General features: G+C 43.6%; 2 protein-coding genes and 1 long non-coding RNA gene across 6 annotated transcripts; 2 read left to right on the top strand and 1 right to left on the bottom strand.

The window, feature by feature from the left end:
* Nucleotides 1–46: 46 nt before the first annotated feature.
* LOC115756937 (probable aspartic proteinase GIP1) lies at nt 47–2172 on the top strand. The gene is made up of 2 exons (XM_048282016.1): nt 47–1434; nt 2160–2172. Exons 1-2 carry the CDS (start codon nt 47–49, stop codon nt 2170–2172), a joined length of 1401 nt encoding a protein of 466 aa, XP_048137973.1.
* Nucleotides 2173–16192: 14020 nt separating this feature from the next.
* Nucleotides 16193–21840, top strand: LOC115756939. Of its 4 annotated transcripts, none has more exons than XM_048279663.1 (9): nt 16193–16263; nt 17066–17129; nt 17446–17611; nt 17773–18668; nt 18755–18928; nt 19011–19127; nt 20001–20180; nt 20279–20325; nt 21189–21840. In XM_048279663.1, the coding sequence occupies exons 2-9, from the start codon at nt 17082–17084 to the stop codon at nt 21577–21579; spliced, it is 2019 nt and encodes a 672-aa protein (XP_048135620.1). In that variant the 5' UTR covers nt 16193–16263; nt 17066–17081; the 3' UTR covers nt 21580–21840. The 4 variants fall into 4 exon arrangements, with proteins under 4 accessions (XP_048135620.1, XP_048135624.1, XP_030552787.1 ...); XM_048279667.1 differs by lacking the exon at nt 21189–21840 and adding an exon at nt 20449–20566 and having other exon boundaries at nt 17764–18668; nt 20279–20378; XM_030696927.2 differs by having other exon boundaries at nt 16194–16263; nt 17764–18668.
* LOC125315229 lies at nt 20936–21233 on the bottom strand. The gene is made up of 2 exons (XR_007198555.1): nt 21095–21233; nt 20936–21059 (listed from the first exon to the last, which is right to left on the bottom strand). It is a non-coding gene; the product is annotated as an uncharacterized LOC125315229 (long non-coding RNA).
* Nucleotides 21841–22805: the final 965 nt, after the last annotated feature.

Raw genomic sequence — 22805 nt, 5'->3', positions numbered from 1 at the left:
ACAAAAACTCACCCCATCGAACCCCACTCCCAACCCCACGAGCACAATGCCACTCCACGTCCTCGCCCTCTTCCTCCTCCCCATCATCTCTCTCGCTCCTCCTCCAACACTCTCGCTCTTCACCGTGGCGCCGCCTCCGCCGGCGCTGCGGTCCTTGCTCTTACTCTCGCCAATCCAAAAGGACCACACAACCCTCCGGTACACCCTCTCCATTTACCCGAGGACCCCTCCCCAACGCCTCGACCTCCTCCTCCACCTCGGCGGCCGCTTCTCCCGGGTCGATCGCTACTCCGGCGGCTACTCCTCCGCCACCTACCGCCACATCCCTTGCAACTTCTCCGTCTGCATCCCCCTCGACTCCCTCGCCTGCGGCTACCGCTACGACCGCCCACCGGGCCCCACCTGCTCCAACGACACCTGCGAGTACTTCCCCGAGAACCCCCTCACCGGGAAGGTGGGCCTTGAGAACGCCCTTCTCGACGCCCTCGGCCTCCCTTCCACCGACGGGTCGAGCCTCGGGCGCGTGGACGTCATTCCCGACTTCCCCTTCTCCCGCGCCAAGCCCGACCTGCTCGCCCAATTCCCAAAGGGGACCTCCGGCCTCGCCGCACTCGGGTTCTCCAATGTCTCCCTTCCCGTGCAGGTCACCGAGGCCCCGTCCCCGCCGCGGTGCTTTGCGTTGTGCCTGTCTGGTTCGCGAACAGCCTCCGGCGTGACCTTCGTGGGCACGGCCGGGCCGTACAACTTCATCCCCGGGATAGACCTCTCCAAGGGCCTCACTTATACGCCGATCCTCCCGAACCCACCGGGAGACACCGTGATCACATACGCGCGGCGCCCGGCGGCCGAGTACTACGTCGGCGTGACAGCTGTCGTGGTCAACGGGAAGGCCGTACCGCCGAACGCCACTCTGCTGGCGATTGACCCGGAGAGCGGTTACGGCGGGACATTGATCGGCACCGTCCCGCCGTACACCGCACTCCGGACCTCCATCTACAGGGGCGTCGCCGAGGCGTTCGAACAGGAGGCCTCCACCGCATTCAACCTCACCGGGACACAGCCGGTGAAGCCGTTCAGCTTGTGTTACTCTGCCACATATGTGGCCGGCACCCGCGCAGGCCCGGCCGTGCCGGCGATCGACCCGGTGATGCAGAGCGAGGATGTGTTACGGAGCGTGCTGGGGGCGAATTCAATGGTGAGGATCAAGAGGAAGGAGACGGATGTGTGGTGCCTGGGACTCGTGGACGGCGGGGCCGAGGCGCGGGCCGCGATTGCGATTGGAGGGCACCGGATGGAGGACAACCTGTTGCGGTTCGACCTCAAGTCGATGAGGCTGGGGTTTAGTTCGTCGGTGCTGTTGCAGGGGACCGCCTGTGCCAATTTCAACTTCACGACGGACGGAGACGGTCATTTGTGGGCTTTTTTCCAAACCAGGTGTAAAAAACAAAATAATTACCAAATCGGGGGTTGACTTTTTTTATTTACCAAATCAGGTGTCGCTCGGCAGTCATAATGCCGAGCGACACCCGGCTCGGCAGTCACACTGCCGAGCGGCGGGGCGAGTCATGGCCCGCCATCCGCTCGGCACTTATAGTGCCGAACGGATCGCCGCTCGGCGATATTAGTGCCGATCGGCGATCCGTTCGGCACTATAAGTGCCGACCGGCTTCACGAAATAAAAGAAATCATAAATAATTATATATTTGGATTCGTTCAATGGTAGAAACAGGACTTGTATTATAGAGTGAATGATTAGGAAATAATTTATCCGACACATGAAAGCGGTCAAGGTTGGGGAAGAAAAAGGCATCGGCTAAATGGTCAATGGGTTTTCATTTTACAAATTGTGGACGAATTAGATTGTAAAATGTACAACACTACACTCCTATCATTTTCATATTGCCTATAATTGGATTGACTTCGCATGGCATGCGCTAATTTCATTTGATCCAAATGACAGAGTTGTTGGAAGAGTATGTATTAATCATAATTAATTAAGTAGGCAAATTGGGTTGATCACGAAATTGATAACGATTATTCAGTACATTGTAATTAAGAAGGTGCAAACGAATTGGAGTTTTAAGTATCGAGCATACGGGACCTCAAACACCTAGTCGGTTCTTTGTAAGCTAAGTACTTAACGATTTATTCTTTTGTAGAATAAATTGTTAGTTGAGGTGTCATATACTATCCAAATAATGATAGTACGGACACCAATTATTTTAGAAATAAAGAGCATGTTGCTTTTTGACGGTTGACGTTTTCCCTCCTTAGTTTTCACGTATCAAATTAAGGAATAATAAATTACGCGCATACTAAGAAAATAGAAAGAGGATTTCCTTCGTATTTATTTATTGACATCACACCATTCTCAAAATACTGAAAACAACGGAACGATCTCGGAGACTTGCTACAGGGCGGGCCCGAGGCTCCTTAATCTGAATATAAACCCAAGATTAAAAATGAACAACCATGAAGAGACACACACCCTTTAGGAGAGACATCATGATAAGATCGACAATCTTGTGGTAATAGACGGTGATCACCTCATACGTTTGACATTCTTAGCAAGCATTACGGTTGGCCTAGAGATAACCCTCAAGAGTGTTGAACAAGCCCAAGACCTTCTCCTTGCCTTCGTTGATTTGCTCCTCAGTGAACCGAATGTTACCAGTGGCGTAGTACTTGCTTCTGTTCTTGCATATGGACCCTCCCTCGGGGTTGGCCTCGATCTCGATGTCATACGAGATCTTCTCGAATATGTTCATCAAGGCGTCGCCCTCGATCCAATCGTAGCTGTATGTGAGTTTGTCCCGGTCCGGAGCGCCAACCCCGTGTTTCGCGTACTTGAAATGGCTAGCTGCAATTGTTATCGTTGAATCAAATATAAGAGAGCGTTACTTGCAAATATATTGATGATGAGTCAAAATTATTTGTATGCAAATTGTGATACCAATTCACAAGAAGCACTGGACACAAGATGGTGCGGCGTAACTTGACGGTTGTAACTTTCCGGCTAAGGATTTTCCCTCTTTGCTCTAGTAAGTTACTTAGTATATCTGTACACTCTCTATGCATTTTGTAAGTTACTTTGAACTATCATCTACCAATGTTTATATGAGTAGGCATTATATTTTTTTTAAGGGATCGATTGGTTTTTTTAATTTATTATTTTTATTGGTCAAAGCATTCATCCTATGAAGTTGCTGGAAAGATGCAAGTTGAGCTCATATATGTGGCTGCACGATATGTTGTCTTTAGCTCTTTTTGGAATAATTATGAGAGAACGAATCGACCGGATTCATAATTTTTTTTAAGGATAAATTGTATCAGGACATTTCATCAAAATTATCTCGAACATTGATTGGGAAACAAAATAGGAATTTGACTTCGCCGGGGTAGTTGGATCGGTGATTTCATCTTGGATAGAAACATGCATAGAATCTTTTGAGGGTTGACCCCCTATATATATATATATATACTACTTTAAAGGAAATACGGACTGATAATATCTCTGCAAAAATGAGAGTTCATTTCTTTTTCCGCTGATCAAGTTAATTTGAAGCTATTCATACGGTTGTTTCAAAAAAAGGAAAAAAAAAAAAAGCAATCGAACACAATAATAAAAAAACAAGAAAATATATTGGACATTGGATTTACGCGATCCGATTGGCGACACATACTCCATGAGGAGCAGCACATGATTCACCATTAATCAAGTGACAAAACGAAAATTACAACTACACTTGAGTCATTAAAATACTGTCACTTCTTTATAGTCCTCACAATTCATCGCGAGACAATCTGATGACAGAATTCACATAATTTTCCACAAGATTTACTAACTTGATCACCAAAAGCTCCTTTTGGATGAAATTTAAAAGGAGAAAATGCTCAAGCCACGTATTAATTTTGACCGAAAATTTTTTGCCGGAGGTACCAAACCGTTGTCTCCGACTTAGTATTAAAGTAATCCGTTTGAAATTTTTTGCACTAAAGTAATCTTCATACACAACTATGACACTAAAAGTGTACTTTTGCCAGGGTAAAAGTGAACATGAAATTTGCATGTTGGAAAACTTCTGACGTGTGTTTAAACCGGGGAGAAACGTAGAAAAGTAGCTTCTCCAATAATCATATGATCTTCTTGAATAATTATATGATCTTCTTGAATGGAGATTAGTGTTTTAAAATTGCTCCATCTAATGCTTTTCTTCCACCATCCCCTTTTGATGCACAGGGTTTACGGTTTTTGGTGGTAGGTCAATTTTTAAGGTTTTAGTGATGAACAAAAAAATTGTGTATTTGTGTTACCATGGGCACCGTTTCCGTGGTTTTTTATTTTTAATTTTTTGGTGTTTTCTTCAAATAAATAAAAATGGATACGTGTCGAAACACGACATATAATTGCATAAGATATACAAAAACACGAAATCTTCATAATAGATATCAAGTTAATTGCAATTACATGTACTAACGATGTCGTCTTCCTACATGACCTCCTGTTCCGCAATGAGGTTGTCTCCGTTGATCGGGAAGCCTAGTGTCATACCGACGAGAACGAGGGTCCGACCGAGTAGGATGTCTCGATGACGAAGGCATATCTTGTGAAAATATGTCATACCCTTCCGTAGGAGGGACTGGATAAGAATGAGAGAAATCGGGTCCATACTCGAAGGAGAACTAGCCGAGTCTCACGGATGTTGATCATCAAATGTTCCGGCGAACCGGGTGAACCCCGCATCGAAATGTTGGCTGAACCCCGGAGTGAACTCGGGAGCAAAATCCGTTGTATGATATTCCATGGAATACGGGACGACATCATCATATGTATCAGCTCGAGGACTTCTCCGGGTTGGGTGAACAGTCTCGGGGGGGTCATCCTCCTCGTCCGGCCCAACGGGTGTTGCCGTAGTTGCTGGTTGAGGTGCTGGCATCATTGTTAGCCGCCGTTCCTCATTCCGGGCATATAACATTGCCCTAGCTATTGTCCTTACTTTTTCCCAAGCCTGAGGAGATGGACCGACCGAATCCATGATATGTACGATCTGCTCAACCCCGTCACCCTAGTAATGATATTAAAATTAACAAAAGTTATCAATATATCAATAATTTATGTTACTTAAAATAAGTAGTGAAATAAATTGAAATTAAAATGCACGAACCGTTGAACCCATTGCAGCTCCCGCAACAGAAATCAACTTCCTTGTATGTCGACGAAACCACTCCATATATCCGGAATGAAAGTGGAGTGTTTCCGTTGAATGTCTACCCCGCACTATACGTTCGACACGTCCTTTCCACAAATCGATCCACCGTCCGTGCTTATTCTCCCAATCGGTCCTTGGGTGGCGTGTTATCAAGACCATGCAAGGCACTATGATCGTGAGGATTCTTAGGTATTGGCTGCCGCAACCGAAACCGCCGAAGTACACGGTGCGGATAGTGCCACTCAACTATCCAAAGGACGGATGAGTGGGACTTTCGCCCTCCAATAGTTTTGTCCGTGAAAGCAAGAATCTGGTACATCTTCTTCAATTTCGTCATACGGCTCCCAAATAATCCGTTATCGTAATGAAATATATCAAATTACACCAAAGCTAAATTTAAAGATTAACATTATATTAAACCCACTCGTTGCTATCATTACTTACATCATCGGTCCCCATTCGATCAAATTGGTAGCGCAGATGTGTCACAAGATGCGTGGGGACGTCGGTTGTAGTTCGGCCTCGACTCAAGCTTGAGAAACATACGACTTTAGATTTCATGTACTATACGCGCTGCAAAAAAATTAATGACGCACGAAATGAAAAAAGGCAATACATGACATACCGACTACCGAAAGGTGCATCCGGGAAAGGAGCAATGGAAGTCGGACCAGGGGAGACACATTTGAAACGTTCCCACACCCAAATCTGGAGTACATGTAGGGCACCGCCCATTTGCCTCGCGTTTGGATCGGTTGCACGGCATAGCTCCCGATACAACCATGCTAGTGCTTCTGAACCCCAACCGTACTGTGTAGGGGCCTCGATGTTCGTTAATAGTGGGAGAAATAGCAAACTAACTCGAGCACCCGATTTGTCCGCGAAAATATATCCTCCAATCAAGCGAAGAACGAATGCCCTAGCATGATATAGTACAGTGTCCTCATCGGCATCTTCCGGAAGATGGTGAAAGTTTTCACTCAACCATCTTAAATTTATTTGTGTGCCGCGCGATTGAGGTGGCCGAGCACCAAGCGGATGATCACATAGATTGCCCCAATTCCAATCGGAGGGCCAAGAATGTACAAGTCCCTCGATAGGAAGCCCCGTAATCATCGCAATGTCCTGCAGCCGTGATCGTAACTTCACCTTCCAAAGATATGAAAAGTATGGGTCTCGGGCCTCCATCGCTCGACCAATGCCGTAATCAAATGCCAATCAAGCCGGACAAACCCCATTTTATAAACACCGTAAAATCCCGAATCTTGCGGATAAGGGAGTATTCACGGATCAAGTTCACCTACGTGTTGCGCCGCTCTTTGACATCTAAGAACCTGCAGGTTGCGGGTATCCGCAAAATTGTCACATCAACTATTAGTGACTATTTTCATAATGTCGTGACAAATGACAGTTAACATGCTAAATTCCGCAATTACCTCGGTGTCCCATAAAGCTTGTGATCCGTGTCGCGCCCGTCCACTAAGTAGTGAATCATTCTCGGGCCCCGGCTGAATGTGACTCCTCCGTGCCATTTCAACGTAATTGTGAAGAATGCTAAAATTTCGTAACTTCAGTAAGTAATCGAGGAAGAGCACGAGAGTTGAGTAATCAATCGAAGAAATATAGTCGATGATGAGAAATGAGAGCACTCGCCTCTACTTAAAAAAGCAGAGCTGAAAGACACTCTGCAACGCCCGTGAAGGCGCCGCAGACGCCCCCCATGGCCGCAGTACCATTATTGGCGCTGCAGCTCATGTGGAGGGGCAGCCCCCTCCCCTTATGGCCTGCAGCGCCATTATTGGCGCCGCAAGATTAGGGGGTGGGGGGCAACCCACTCCCTAGGGCTGCGCGCCATGCTGCAGCCTAGGGGGGCCCTCCCCCTACCTCTGCGGCGCCATAATGGCTGCCGAGCGGGGCCTCGCGCTCCGGCGCCCAAGGCGGCGCAGCAGCGGGCAGGAGGGGGGGGGCCGGCCACCCCATCCCCCGCAGCGCCATTATGGCGCTGCAGGGGTAGGGAGGGGAGGGCCCCCAGGGCGCAAGCATGGGCTGCGGCCCTAGGGAGTGGGGAGGGCCCCCATTTCCGGCGCTAATAGCGCCGGAAATGGGGGGCCCTCCCCTGCGCCATTATTGTGGCCGTAGGAGGGGTGCCTCCCACCCCCTATTTTTGCAACGTCATTATTGCCGTCCTACCTCCTTCACGGGTGCTACAGCCTCTCTTCGATCGTGTTTAAAGCACGACTAAAGCTCCCCTTTCTCTTACTCTCGCATTCTCATATCACTCTTGCACTTTTCCTTTCTCGTGTTTCAATTCTCGCACTTCCTCTATTTCACACTAACACCCTCTCGGTTGCCCGGGCTTAGAAATTTTTGCCCTCTCTGTTGCTTCAGTAAGTGTATATTACAGTGTGTGTTTTTTATATTTTTTATTAATATCTACGTCATATTGAAATTAATTTCTGAAATTTTTTTCCCCAGAAGTTGTGATTTTGTCCCAAGCCAACGTTGTTGCTCGGTGCATTGTCTTGGGAGTTAAGAAATATTCATTCGGCACGTGCTCTCCATCGATATTTCGAGGTTAATTTTGTTGTACCTATTTTTTACAGTTTCTCAAGTATAGATTTATTTTTTTGGATTGTTATTTATACGTGAAATAATTACAATATTTAAAATTCATTGAATTTTAATTTTGTAAACATTTCTTTAGCAGAATTTTTATGGCTATAGAAGGATGTTTATTTCATTTGATATATTGGTTGTTGTAATGTTTCGTAAAATGTAGCCGCCAAATAATTTATAATTTCTTTAGCGTAATGGCGTCTATATCTGTTGCGATTTTGCCTTGGGGAGGTAGAATAGTGCAAAAAGATTATGGAGCTGATTACGAAGGCGGAGAATCCATCCGGTTCGCGTTTGCAAACATATGGACATTAGATGCATTACGTGCTACGATTGAGAGCGCGTTGAATATTACCGGAAATCAGTATATTCATAGCATCATCTATAGATGCCTAAATGTCACACAAGGGTTTGTCGTGTATGATATAATGGACGTGCGTGATGATAATACTGTTCGGATGATCCAGCAATTTGCCAATCAGATCATTGAAATGGGGTTTCTAGTGTTTTATGTCATTGTAGATGAACACCAGGTGATACATGATTATCATACGGGGGAATGGTCCAATGTTTGTGAAGAAGAAGAAGAACAAGAAGGAGCAGAAGAAGAAGAACAAGAAGGAGAAGAAGAAGAACAAGAAGGAGCAGAAGAAGAAGAACAAGCGGGACAAGATGTCATTGTGCGTAATCGACCGGGTGAGTCCGATGATAATAACCATAATAATGATGATGATGGTGATAATGATGATAATGACCATGATGAGGCTAGCGATGAAGACGATGATAGTTGGATGGACAGTGATGATAGTGATGTTGAAGCCGTTGAATCTGCCAATATGGAGAGTTACTATAACACGCAAGATAGTAACCCCATTCAGCCATTGGTACATCCACCGCCCTACTCGGAGATCGATTTTGATATGATGCAAGACGATACAAGAGCAAAGCCGGGCGGCACGGTATTTGATCCGTCGAAAGAATTTGCTGTTGGGCGACTTTTTCCATCACGGGATGCGGTACGACTAGTCGCCAAGGAGTACTCAATGAGAAGAAATCATAGGTTTTACTATGATACCACGAAGAAGAGAGAATATGTCATCAAGTGTGGTAATCCGAATGGACCATGTGGCCGGAGGCTCCGCGCGATCACAAAAGTGGGTGGCATGTTTTGGAAAATAAGTAAGTATAATGGCCCACATACATGCAAGAATATACATGCATCTGCAGATCATCCGCACCTCGATCAAATGTACATATGCAGCTTCATCCAACAAATGGTCTCCGCCCAACCGGATATCAAAATCAAGGCGATCATGGCGGAGATTCAAGACAAGCTTAACTTCCAACCTACTTACCGTAAAATCTGGAATGCCAAACAATTGGCGATTGCCAAAGAATTTGGCGGATGGGATGAGTCATATGGTAAGTTGATGAGGTACATGAACGCAATGATGAAAGAGAATCCAGGTTCTCATTTCGTGATCGAGGAACGCATGGCCGAGGATGAGAGCCGCACGGTTTTCGACCGCATGTTTTGGACTTTTAGGCAAACAATTGAAGGTTTCAAAAGTTGTCGGCCTGTTATATTTGTCGACGGTACTTTCTTGTATGGAAAATACCGAGGAACGCTCCTTTGTGCGGCCTCACTTGATGGGAATAATCATAATTTCCCATTGGCATTTGCTGTGGTTGATAGGGAAAATGTTGACAACTGGCGGTGGTTTATGAATATGCTGCGGAGATATGTCACCGTAAGGGATGATATTTGTGTGATATCAGACAGACATATCGGGATTCAACAAGCAATGCAGACAGCACGGTGGCGTCCTCCACATGCCCACCATAGATATTGCATTCTTCATATTGTCAGCAACTACAAAAAATATTTCAAAAATGCCGACGGGATAAAACATGTTCAAATGGCAGGTAAATGTTAAATTTTGTGAATTCCCACCTCAAAACTTTTTACAAAATTTTACTATAATGTATTGTACCGATTATTGTTGTAATGTGCAGCTTACGCGAATCAACGACGGAAGTTCGATTTCATCATGAGCCGAATTAGGGAGGTCGATCAACCCACAAAGGAATGGTGTGATCAGATTCCAAGGGAGAAATGGACAAAGGCTTATGATGGAGGGAAGAGATATGGGTCGATGACCACAAATTTGGTTGAATCGGTCAACGGGATGCTGAAACCCGTTCGTGGTTTGCCAATAACAGCCATGGTGGAAAAGATATTTTACCAGTTGTCTCATTATTTTGACACGAGGAGAACGATGTACACAATGCAGAAGGCCAACCAATGGCAATTTACGCAAATTGCGGGTGAAACGCTCCACAAAAATAGCGAAAAGGCAAAGAGGCATCGGGTAAGATGTTTCGACTCTGAAAGAGGGATTTACGAAGTGAAAACTGCACGTCATAGAACTAGAGGATCTGGGGGCAACAAATACAAAGTGCATCTACACGAGCGAACATGCACATGTGGGAAATTTGAACAGTTGAAAATTCCTTGTTCCCACGTAATTGCAGTATGCCAACTACATGCAATTGATTACACTGGGTTCGTAGATGAATGCTATACGTTGGACAAAACCCTTCGATGCTATCGGTACATGTTTCATCCGTTAGGGCATCATGACTACCGGGATAAAGCTAATGAGTTGCCATTAGTTCCGGATCCAAGGCGTATTAGGAAGAAAGGAAGGCCTCGTGCATCTCGGATACGTAATGAGATGGACTGGAGAACCCCGAGCGATGGCGATTCGCGTAACCATTGCACGAATTGCGGGAAATCAGGGCACAACAGGCAAACATGTGCGCACAGATCGGCCCGGGATTAGATGCCGGTTGTGCCAATTATGTAAAATAGTTTGCTGACACTTTTGTAATGTTATAATACCGCTCAACGATCATATTTATTACGTTCATTTTTTTAGTTGATTTTTATATTACATATGTAATTTTTTTTTTGTGACATTACCATATCTCAATTGCGCGATATTTCATCATTTATGTGTACATATAATTACTTAATTAATCTACGGCCAATAGTTTCCTACTTTGTGCACATATAATTACTACATGTAATTGCACACATACACGTCGTCGGAGTATCCCTTCCCACCTCGTATGGAGCCAAAAAACTTGGGCATCATGAACTTTTCAAATGCAAAAAGAGAATAATTCAAACTAAATTAATCAAACCCGTGAATGGCGCCGCAACGCCCCGTGTGCAGACGCAATAGAAGCTACGTCCGCACACAATAAGGTGTAGGGCGGGCCTCCCATAAGTCTGCAGTGCCATTATTGGCACCGCAACGCACTGCTTTTTTTTCTTTATTTTTTTTCATGCGGTGCCATTATTGGCACCGCAACGTACTTGGTTGAGGGAGGCCCCCCAAACCACGTACTCGGTTCCGTGCCAATAATGTAACATGACCTCTCCCTCTCACTCTCTCTCTCTCTCTCACTCTCTCAAATTTGAAGTGACATGACCTCTCACTCTCACTCTCACTCTCTCTCTCTCTCTCTCTCTCTCTCTCTCGCCCGTATTTGGGGAGGGCCCCCCGGCCGCGGCTCCCTGCGCAAGACCCCACGGGTCCCGCAGGGAGCCGCGGCCGGGGGGGCCCTCCCCCAAATACGGGCTGCAAAGCCGGGAGGGCCTCCCCCAAATCTCGCAATATAAATTGGACGGGAAGGAATTCAAAGTTGGAGCGCAAAAACGAAGTTAGTCCCGGTTATTTTTCTCTCATTCTTAAGTGCTTCGTGAAAAAAAGGAAGGACAGGATGGATTCTCTCGTCCAACAAGACCGACCCGCCGAGCGTGGCGAGTACCCCTCCCGCCACGGCCAGGACGGGGATTCTACGTTCGTGGCGGTGAATCCGGCTAAGGAAATGGTACGCATACTCTGGCCGTCCTAGACTTTTCATCGTTAATTTCTCGTAAAGGTTCATTCATTATCGCTGTTTTTCACAACCATCACAATTTTGGTTTCCATTTTGTGAGAATTAGGTTGATCGGTTTTAAAGGCCGTACATTTTTAAATGCCTAAAAATCCAAATAAGGTTTGAGGTCTACCCCGATTTTATGTTCATGCGGGCGATTGTCCGCCTCCAATGTGGAGATACTGGTTTTGAGGAGACTTTGATCTACCGTAACGATCGTAAGGCATACGCTGTCCACCGGTAAGTTCGCCCCTCACACCCTCTATAATTACATCACGTAATGATACATGTGCATTCTCGTATGCATGCATGCAAGAGAATGTTCGCTGTTAAAAATTTGGAATGTCGGCCTCATTTTTTTTTATCTGTTTTTCAGTTATTGCCTAGAGACCGTAGTTTTCCATGGGGACGTTCTTTGGTTCTGCGAGGATTGTCAACCCGAGATTGGAAAACCCGACACGAATGGGGAAGGCTTTACTCCCACGGGGCAGAAGAAGAAGAATAGAAGGACTAAGAACCGTAAGTGGACGAGGGTGAAGAATGAAAGAAATAAGAAAATGCTCAAACCATGAGCATAAAAGGGATGAGGAAAGAGACGACCTCAATAGCCCCAAATCATTATTGTCTATCTACCTCGGGACTTTTCTTGTCCCCGCTTTCATATATTCCAACCATCAACTGAAAGCATTTCTCTAACAATTTCTCTAACAACATCTATTTTGTTCTACCCACCCTACGCTTTCTAATCAATTTTAAGTGGGAAGAAGAGCGGTTCTAGTCGTTCTGCGGTCACTAATCTCCTCAAGATTCTTCCTAAAACGTAGCAAACATCGTATTCGGAATCCATCTTATATCGCTCCACACCCCGATCTGTTGTTTAATACGAGATTACTCCAATCCACGTAAGCTAGACAATGACTTGAACCCTAATGAGCTTTCGGGTCTACTCAAAAAGTCAACATCGGCTCGCGAAATTTGCCTCTTTCCAAGTACTAAAATGAACTTCGACCAACCCCCCAAAAAGATAAAAGACTGCCTTAATGTCCTTTCGATGTAAATTAATATCTTCAATATCATGTACATTGAACTTTTCAGTTTGTTCACCAGCCATGTTTTTTTTGCTCCACTTACACAAGAAAGCACTTCGGTAACTATTGATTGACAAAACATGATTAAAATAAAATAAAAAATTGCAAATTGCATGTTCCAAGAAGCCATTCTTTGAATAGCCTAAGAGGCATCTTAGTTTCTGCACCATCTTTGATTTTCATGCATAGTCAAAAGCCAATCGTCTTGATGACCTTTTTTTTTCTTTTTCCTTTTTTTTTGGGTAATCCTTTGCTTGGTTTCTCGGAGGCTCGTGCAAGTGATGAGAGTCTCATTCGACAAGAGAATGCCTTTTTATTTTTTTATTTTTTTGCGCCCCTCCTCATTCAAACATGAGGCATGAATATCATATGCTTTCGTGTGATATCGGTGGCTACATACACATACATAATTATAAGAATTCTCGCGACGCGCCGAAATCGCTATCCCCTTAATCCACGGGTTGTTAAATCAGCCGATTGCTTATGAGACTTCTTAGTTTGTCGCGTGATTTTTTTTTTTGTTCGGATGAATTCAAGCTTCAGCCCTAGCTAAGAGTTTGGTTCCCTAAGATTAGTCAATTACACGTGAATTTTCGTAATCACCTAGCCCTTTGGAGTGCCAGGATACCCCCGACCCACTCCAAATGCATGCACATACGAAAATTACCTTTGCCCATTTAGCTTCCATCATTCACATATCAACCCAAGCTCACTTCTCGGGAATGACCCCCTTTTCGTCTTTTTACTCTCGAATCATTCCCTCTCTGTGAGAGAGACGTTTTCCGTAAACAGGGGATATTTCCATATCATCCACTGTCAGCACAATTGCACCCCCTAAAATTTGTCCCAAAGCACCAACATATGTTACATTGTGTGTCCAATGTGTGGGGTGGTGCGGGGTGGATCAGGCACCCGCTCGGCACCAAAAATGCCGAACGGCGGCCGTTCGGCATCCATAATGCCGAGTGGGAGCCGCTCGGCATTTTTGGTGCCGAGCGGCACACCTGTTCGGCACTATAAGTGCCGAGCGTGTGGCGGCCCAATCTTGCCCCCGCCGCTCGGCAAATGTAATTGCCGAGCGGGTGTCGCTTCGGCATTATGATCGCCGAGCGACACCTGATTTGGTAAATAAAAAAAGTCAACACCCGATTTGGTATTTACTTTGTTTTGTCCACCTGGTTTGGAAAAAAGCCCGTCATTTGTGAGGTCACAAACTGGATTGGAATGAACCCTTTTGGCGGGTCGGAAGGCCAACCTCAACCATGAACGACATTTTGACCATAAAAAAAAAAAAAAACATGAGTGACAGTGGCGGATGATTGTGAAATAACAAGCGATACTATCTTTTGCGTCTTTTATGTCCCCCAAAGAGTGGAGAAAGTTGATGGACCAAACAAGTTTGGTACATAATAAAATTGGTACATTATAACAGGAAAAGTGTCCGAAAAGTGAAAAGTCCGAAACTTATTGTATTAGTACCAATTTAATCCTAAATATTTTAATTGTGTCAATTTAGTCTTAAACCTTTTGACATAGAGCCAATTCAATCCTTACGGCTAATTTCGGCCGGTTATTACTTAGGTGGATATTTAATATGAATTTTTTAAATTTTTATTTCTTTATTTCTTTTCTTTTTTTTCGATAGGCGACACGGCCGTGATCGACAAAGGTTGGCCTCGCTTGAGCAAGGGTGGCCCTCGCTACCACAAGTGACCATCGGCCTCGCTAGGGCAAGGGTGAATGTCGGCGAGGCCAAGCATTGAGTGGGCGAGGGCAACCTCACTAGGCCTCGCCCTGGCCTTGACGATGCTCAACGGTGCTACCTTGGCTTAGGTGACATATGAAGAGGCTGCTCATTGCCTAGGCAAGGCCAATGGTCACCTATGGCGGTGCCCGAGCAAGAGCGACCTCATTGAGCGTCGCCAAGGCGACAATTGGCCTCACCGACATTCACCCTCGCTCCGGTGAGGTTGACAATCACCCGTGGCCGCAAGGGCCACCCTCGCTCAAGCGATGCCATCCCTTGTCAACCATGGCCATCCCTTGTCAACCATGGCCATCCCGACCACCGAAAAAAAAAAAAAAAGAGAGAGAAAGAAAAGAAAAGAATAAAACAAATAAAATATATATTTAAAAAATGTCCACATCACATAAGTAATGTCTAAACAAAATTAGCCAAAAAGACAGAATTGATTCAAAGTCAAAATTTTTAGGACTAAATTGACACCAATGCTATATGTTTAATACTTTTCTTATAGTTTTCCCCGTTATAATGATGTGATAAATTTGTTATTAGGCAATTGGACTTTGCTAGCATAGCAGTATTTGGATAATTTGTGAGAATAACGGTAGGTTGTGAGCCACAAAATCTTCAAAAAGTAGATCCCGCAATAATTTTTTAATTAATTATTATTTTTGTCTCGTGACTCAAAACAGATCGTTAGTATAACAGTTACCCAAAGTCTATTATATAATTATTTCCCTAGGCAATTAGATAAATGTAACATTGTTAGTGTGCAATTAAACCAATATAACATTATTTAAGGATAGTTTATATATGTACCAACTACCAACTAAGGTTCTCATCTCCACAAGAGCTCTAATGAGGTGAGGGCAGCTTCAAAGATTATATGCCCGAGTAGTTTGTTATATGCAGAGTAGATCGGGTTCTCCTAAGAGTTTTTTATAATTACAAAAAAAAAAATCATAGCGTAATTGTACATATGTCAATTCATTCATAAATCTTTTAGTTTGACCTATTTAATTCTAAACTTTTTGACAATTTGTCAAGGTAATCTTTCCGGCCAATTTTGATCATCGACGTGGCCGGCCTAGCATCCGTACATTTATGATATTTTTTGGTAATTTTCTCAATAAAAAGAATACGACCGAAAATGAACAAACCGACATACTTGAGGAAAACAAATCGTTCGAGATACGGTGTATTTTCAATCGCGATTTCGTCCCTCGATCAATGCCCCGCTTTTATGAGTCGGCTGTCGGGATCGTTCGAATCCATGACATCATCATGACGTGGGAGCCGCGAGCCGAAGGCGGGACAATTTACGAGCGCCGCGTGTTAAAACACTACTAACGACGGCGGATGCCTAGGATTTCGTGTTGCGTTGACCAGGAAGCCGACTCGTAGGTCGACGAGACCAGGCAAACCCTTAATCCGCAAGCAAAAGGCCATGGATGGAAAACGAAGGGTCGATCTCAGCCGAACATCCCGTCTGACGAAAATGCCCTCGGAGTGACTCCGTAATTACAAAGACGGACCGAATTCCTTAGCTACGTGACTCTCCTACGCTAGACGAAAGCAACGGCCCCGACCCGATCATCACAATACAAACTCTCTCTCTCTCTACCGGAGACTGTTCTGTGTGTGGCTGTCGAAGGTCTGTACGATTTCTCTCGCTTTCCATGCACTTTCGCTTTCCCCCGTTCGTCCCTTTTTGTGCGACCGATGATGGTGATGCAGAGGGGAAAAGCACACGGTGCGCTAGAATTTTGAGTGTGAAAGGGCGAAAGTGAGGACTGGAATTCGTTGTCGCCTCTTATCTCGTCTGTGGTTTGATCGTTTCGGAGGATTGCTTTGATTGTTTGTATCCTTTTCTTTCTTTTTCTGCTGGGTTTATGAGGTTGTTTTGTTTCTGATCTTCGAATCGAACGGAGCGTGATCGTTGATCTCTTTCTCTATTTGTGATTATGGTTGTCGGTGTGGGTGAGTGGATTTTGGTGTTTCAAAGGTCAATTTGTTTATCCAATGCGGTTTGCTTGAGTTTGCTGTTGACTGCTTTTGGTACCCTGGGCTGGTAGATTCGCATGGGGTTTTTTTTTTTTTGGTTGCCACAGAGAGGATTAGGGTTTTATTTTACTTTATGTATTGAATGGAATTCTTTGTCATTGAAAATTATGGGCGTGTAGAATTATGTTACTTTTCCCCTTATGGGTTGTGTGTAATATGTTCTTGTGTGTCCGAGGGACGAGTAGAAATTCTTGAATTGCCTTGCTCTCCTTTGTGCTTACTTTTGCCTTTTGCACTGTATTTCTTTCTTACATTTTTTTGGGATCAGACACTTTTTTTTTTAATAGTTGTTCTGTTGCTATGGTTTAACACTTTCAGCTTGTTGCTTGCTATATGTTTCTCAATCTTTTGTTTGTCAATTCTCATTACGATCTTGATTTCGTATAATGCAGGCAGTAGCTTTTGAAGATGGGTTTTGCTGCTGTTTACCAATGCCTACAGGAACTATTCCCACAGGTGTGTATTGCAGTTATGTAGTTAGGAGCGTTTATACTTTTAGATATCTGTAGACTCTTCTGTTATTGTGCAAACAGGTTACGGATGAGTTCATTGAAATATTGATCAGCTCAAATGTCGATTTTCTTGATGTTTGGATGTTTGTGTTTTCCTTATGCAATGAAATTTTTTATGCAGTCAAATATTGCACTTCAGACATTTCTTTTAGTTAAATCATTTTGTCCATGCTGTTTACTGGATAAAATTTTGGTGGGAGCATTGTGTTTCTCACGTCCTTGTTCAATATTCCTGATCTTTTTCACTCTTCTATCCATAGCTCGATGCGCGCTTGCTGAAAGCGGTTGCTATTGAGCATCCTAAAGATGCTGATGCAGCTGTGGAAGTCATTCTTTCTGAAGTTCTTCCTCATATGGTACAAAAGGAAAAAATTGCTGATTCTCGCTCTGAGAATATGAGTTCACTTGGCCATTCAGATGGAGAAGGTGACAGAATTTTCCTTTCCAACATGGCAATAAGTTGTCACTAAAATGTTCTAAAACAATGGGCCAGTTCTCTGCTCCGCTTTTCCAATCTTTCTGTGTGTTTTAATCCCATATAATGCCTAACTTGTACTTCTGTGCTTATCTTGGTGAAGTTGAATCTGATGAGCAAGCTTCATTATCAAGGCGCCGACATATGTCTAAGAGGGTAACTGTGAGTTCTTTGGAGACGAAAGACGTGTCTAATGGAATTGGTAATGCTGCTAACAGTGCAGGCAATTCTGTGGATGCTGATTCTACATTTGGTGATGAGTGTCCTTTCTACGATGCAAATGATGGGAATGATCATCCAGGTAGAGCTGTTGATAATGAAGCCTTGATTGTATCTGAAAGTAGTCAAGAAATGAGTGTTGTTCAAGCAGATAAAAGTTCTGAAGTCTGGAAACATTCTGGTTTGCATCCATGTGATGCTATTGACGACAATGAGGAATGTGGAAATGCTGATGGTGAAGAGTTAATTTTGTTAGGTATGGAGAAAGTTCTGGAGCCTATGCCAGTGTCCAAAAATGTTCTGGAGCCTATGCCAGTGTCCAAAAAAGTTCTGGAGCCTGGCCCTACTAATGGCACATCTTCAAGTTCTTATCTGGTGTCACTCCCTTCAAACTGTGAAAGTGGCTGGTTGAGCAGCAGTTGGCATATTGATTCGAAAGGTTCTAGTTATTCTGATGCTGGTGTTGGAGAAAAGAGCTCTGACTTGGAAACATTTTTGTCTGAGGTTGAGAATGCTGATGTTGAACTGGCGTTGCTTTCTCCTCAAGAGCATTCCTCAGAGGCTCCAAGCTGCGTATCTGACATTGATACTGATGCTCACGGAAATAACTGTGCTGATGGGAATGTAGAATTTGAATTTGAATCTAGTGCTGTTGCTCAGAAGCTAGGACTCAGTTGCACTGACACTGTTGAGGTGGATGATGATCCTCCGCTGAACATGACTCGCTCTGGACAGATTTGCAGTGTTGAACTTCTTGAAGAGATCATCGAGGATGCGAAGAATAATAAGGTGCTTAACATTGTCTAAACCAAATTGGTAGTATTTTGCTCTATGTTAATTGAAAGCACTAATCGGAAGCTCTACTGCTGTTGCAGAAAACTTTGTTCTCAGCAATGGAATCGGTTATGAACATGATGAAGGAAGTTGAAGAGCAGGAGAGAGCTGCAGAAGTAGCCAAAGAGGAAGCTGCTATGGGAGGTCTTGATATTTTAAGCAAGGTGGAAGAACTGACAAAGATGCTGGCACATGCCAAGGAAACTAACGATATGGTTGCGCCTTCTTTAAATTGCAGTATGTGAAACGATTATTCTCAGAGTGGATAGAATTGCTTATCATATCTTATATTTGCAGCATGCTGGAGAAGTGTATGGGGAGAAGGCAGTTTTAGCAACTGAAGTCAGGGAGCTACAGTCTCGTTTGCGCAGCTTGTCAGATGAAAGAGACAAGTCTCTTGCTATTCTTGATGAGGTACTTCCTACATCCCCTATTAATTCATCATGTGCAAAGCTAATCATCTATGGGGAATTAACAGATCTAAGTTTACCACACTGTCGTGATTTGTGAAGCCAAGCTTCTGTCGCAGAATCTAATGGACAAAGGTGGAAAATAAATTTCTATCACATATTCTGCTAATCGATGAAGTTAATATCTCTGCATATAAATTGGGTGTGCTTTAGATAAATTCACGTATGCCTCTCATTGGTTTCGTGTAGGATTTGACGAGTGAATATGCTTCTTAAAGCAGCTATCTTGCTTAAAATTAGAAGTTTTCAAGATTCAAATTTTGGGATGTGAAGATCATAACATCTCTTTCTGGATCACAACAATGTAGGAGACACAGAAATATGATGTTGTGTGTGTGTATATATATAATTTGGTTGACTAGCATGATAGATTCAGAAACTGTTTGGTATAGGTTTTCCGCAGCAATTTCAATTGTGAAAACGATTGTTGTAGCTTTACTAAGGTGTTTGGCAAACATCTCATGTCTGCAACATCTTCAAAATTCCAATAGTTTAACATCTATAGAAAACTCCCTCATATAGCTTTAGGTTTTGTAGCTTTAAATACTATTGCCAAACATTTAGTGTTTCATAGCATATTTACAATGTAATGCAGTTATAATTTAGCCACAGTTATGCAAAAAAGGTTTTGGATAATTGTATAGAACTTGCTGGTCTGTGGCCTACGACTTGCCTTATATTCTTGCCACATGGTTGTAATACACATTTATTCAAGGATAACATATTCTGCCCTATCAGTTTAATGCAATCCTGATGTTTTTCATATCATGGGCATCATATTGGCATGTCCGCTGTCTTCATTTGTTTTGTTTTGAAGATGCATGAAGCTCTTGAATCTAGACTTGCTGCTGCTGAGGAGGTGATGAAAGCTGCTGAGAATGAAAAGCAGGAAAAAGAAGAGGAGGCACAAAGCGCTCTAGCCGAACAAGAAGCCATAATGGAGGTGGTGGTTCAAGAATCAAAAGTACTACAAGAAGAGGCGGAGGAGAATTCCAAGGTAACTTCTTTTTTGTGAACTGTTGATTGTGTTCTGAATTTCAATGTTAGACTGATAAATAAACTACTGATTGCACCGATTTCATCTGATCACTGCAGCTAAGGGAGTTTCTTATGGAGAAGGGGCGAATTGTTGACATATTGCAGTAAGCATTTAATACTTAAGTTCATGCGCGGATGGGTCTTAAGTTGTGAACTTTGCTTGTGAATGTGGGTGTGATATTTTCATTGCTCTCTGGACTCTATCAGCTGTCAGTTCATTAGGCCAATACTTGTATAGATCCCTCAATTGAACCTTCTGCCTTGAATCAGCACCTTATATACGGGAATTTGTGAAGACAGATTGAGAATCCGGACTTACAATCGATTTCCTAAAATGCTGTATGAGCACTTGTGAATTTCTGTAGCTGTTATCTGGAGGTTGTTCTATCCTCGATTATATAAAAAAGACTGTTACGGTGTTACAGTTGGTTATGGGGTCTTTCTTACATCTTTCACTTTCTGTCTTGGTCTCCTACGGGCGTATGCATTCACATAAGTACTTATATTGGGTGCCAGCTTAACATTCCTGGTTTTTAAGTGCTCTGCCTATCTTCTGATATTGAATAATATATATGAATAATGTACTTCTTTGGCATGGGTAGCTTTAGGATTGACGTTATCTGTGAAAGAGTAACTTTTAGTGTGCACTTTTGATAAATGCCTGTGATGATATTGCTTCCAAGTCTCTGTTCATCTTCAAATATATGTTTTTTAAGTTCATGAAGTCAAGTGATGCTTGTTTCTCTGTTTTTACATTTACCTATTTTGCCTTGGTGGGGGACTCAAGTCATACTCGAATTTTGTGTGCTCATTTGATGGATTGAGTTGAGCTTAGGAACTAGGATGTTGATGTGCATAAATATTATTAGCCACACATCCCTTAGATGCCTGCATCTCCTCATGTTGTGATCATTATCATATAACCAAAAATTTAGAGTTTCGAAAACTCATTGAGTCATATCTGCAGAGGCGAAATATCGGTTATTTGTCTGGACGTGAAGTTCCTTAAAGAGAAGTTTGATGAGCGGGTTCCCCTAAGTAAATCTGTTTCCTCTAGCCAAACTAGTTGCCTTTTGGCCTCATCTAGCTCTTCTCGGAAAAGCACGTCCTCGAATCCAATTCTTGACGAAGCTGAAACATGCGGGACACCAAACAAGATTGCCGAGACAGCCATGATCAAGGACCTATTGCCCGAGACAACTTTCGAAGAGGAGAAAAGCAGAGTCGATCTGAAAGAGCTTACAGATTTAGGGTGGGAGTTCTTTGATAAGGACACTGAATTCGGCAATGGGATTCTGAGCCCAACTGCTAATGGAGAATTTAGGGGCTTCAAATCGGACATCCATGGTTGCCATTGATGAACTCGGAGAGCTTTTTCAATTGTTTATTTTTCAGTCCCTTTTGCTGAATAATTGGAGAATCTGGGTTGTTTTGGATATACTGGTAGAAATCTTAGCAGTTAGCACCCTGCGATTAAATCATATTTTGGGACTTTAGGTGCAGCTCTTTTACTCTTTTATGTATAGCTTAAATAAGGACGACTACTCTGAATATTGCTGTACAGCGTTCCTATTGTTACTATTCGGTAATCCCAGCACTACTAAAACTTTTGGAAAGCATGCCATGGTGCTCTATCTTCTCTTCATTCTTTTGAAGTTTTAATAGTCAATTCTATTGCTCTGATAATTCTTCTTGGTACGTGTTTATGATCATGACATGTGTACTAGAGAGTATTTCACGCATCGATCCTCTTTAGGAAAAGTCGGTTTGTTTTGCGAGGTTAGTCGATGCTGCTCTGAATTTTTCTTCTAAATCGGGTGTGTTTAAATTGATGGAAGTGCTATTCTCGTCTACCATGCCGGAGTGTAGAAAATAATTTGAAGCTAGAAAAGCTATGATCTTTGCCATAAGGGGAGCCAAAGTTGAAAGCCAGAAAGAGGTTAGAACCTCGGCATTGTTGTGGTATAGAAAAAAGGTGATAACCTTCCGAGTCTCCTAATCGATGCGAATTTGTTCCCTTTTTTCGGGTCATTTGAAGCGTGGATGTAGAAGTGCGGGTACTCTTCATGCGGCGGAGCAGAGTAGATCCTTGAGGAACCCTAAGACACGAAGTTTGCAGTGAACAATAGCAAGCAACTTAGGATGTTATGTTTCAGAAGGAAACAAGCTGCGTTGCTGCATGAACTCTCTTTCGTGTTCTTGCGTGCAGCTGTTATGTGCTCGGGTGGGTTGGACCGTTGACATCATGGGATCGGTTCCTTAAGTCGAGAACCCATGAGAATACGCGCATCGCAAGGGAAGCTCTAGGGTAGTAAAAGCGATGAGTTGTCAACTCATCTTTTTCCCCGCTGGCTGTCTCGATTGAATTGGTCGAGTCGGTCTAAAGTTCGGGACAGAAATCGGATTTTCTTTTCTGGCCCAGCCGATATCCGATGGAACCGGTGGCTAGTTTGGTATGGTTTTCATGGCATTGGATCACTAGTCGGTGAAACCTAGTCCCATCTGTTTTATTAGGCTTCAACATTTTTTTTTTTTGGTGCAAACTATTAAGCAGACTGAATTATGGCCGGGACAGAAGAACAAA

Source organism: Rhodamnia argentea, chromosome 1 (genome assembly GCF_020921035.1).
Source record: "Rhodamnia argentea isolate NSW1041297 chromosome 1, ASM2092103v1, whole genome shotgun sequence".
Taxonomy (NCBI): Eukaryota; Viridiplantae; Streptophyta; class Magnoliopsida; order Myrtales; family Myrtaceae; genus Rhodamnia; species Rhodamnia argentea.
Note: the sequence above shows the minus strand (reverse complement) of the source record. Positions and strands in the feature narration are given on the sequence as shown.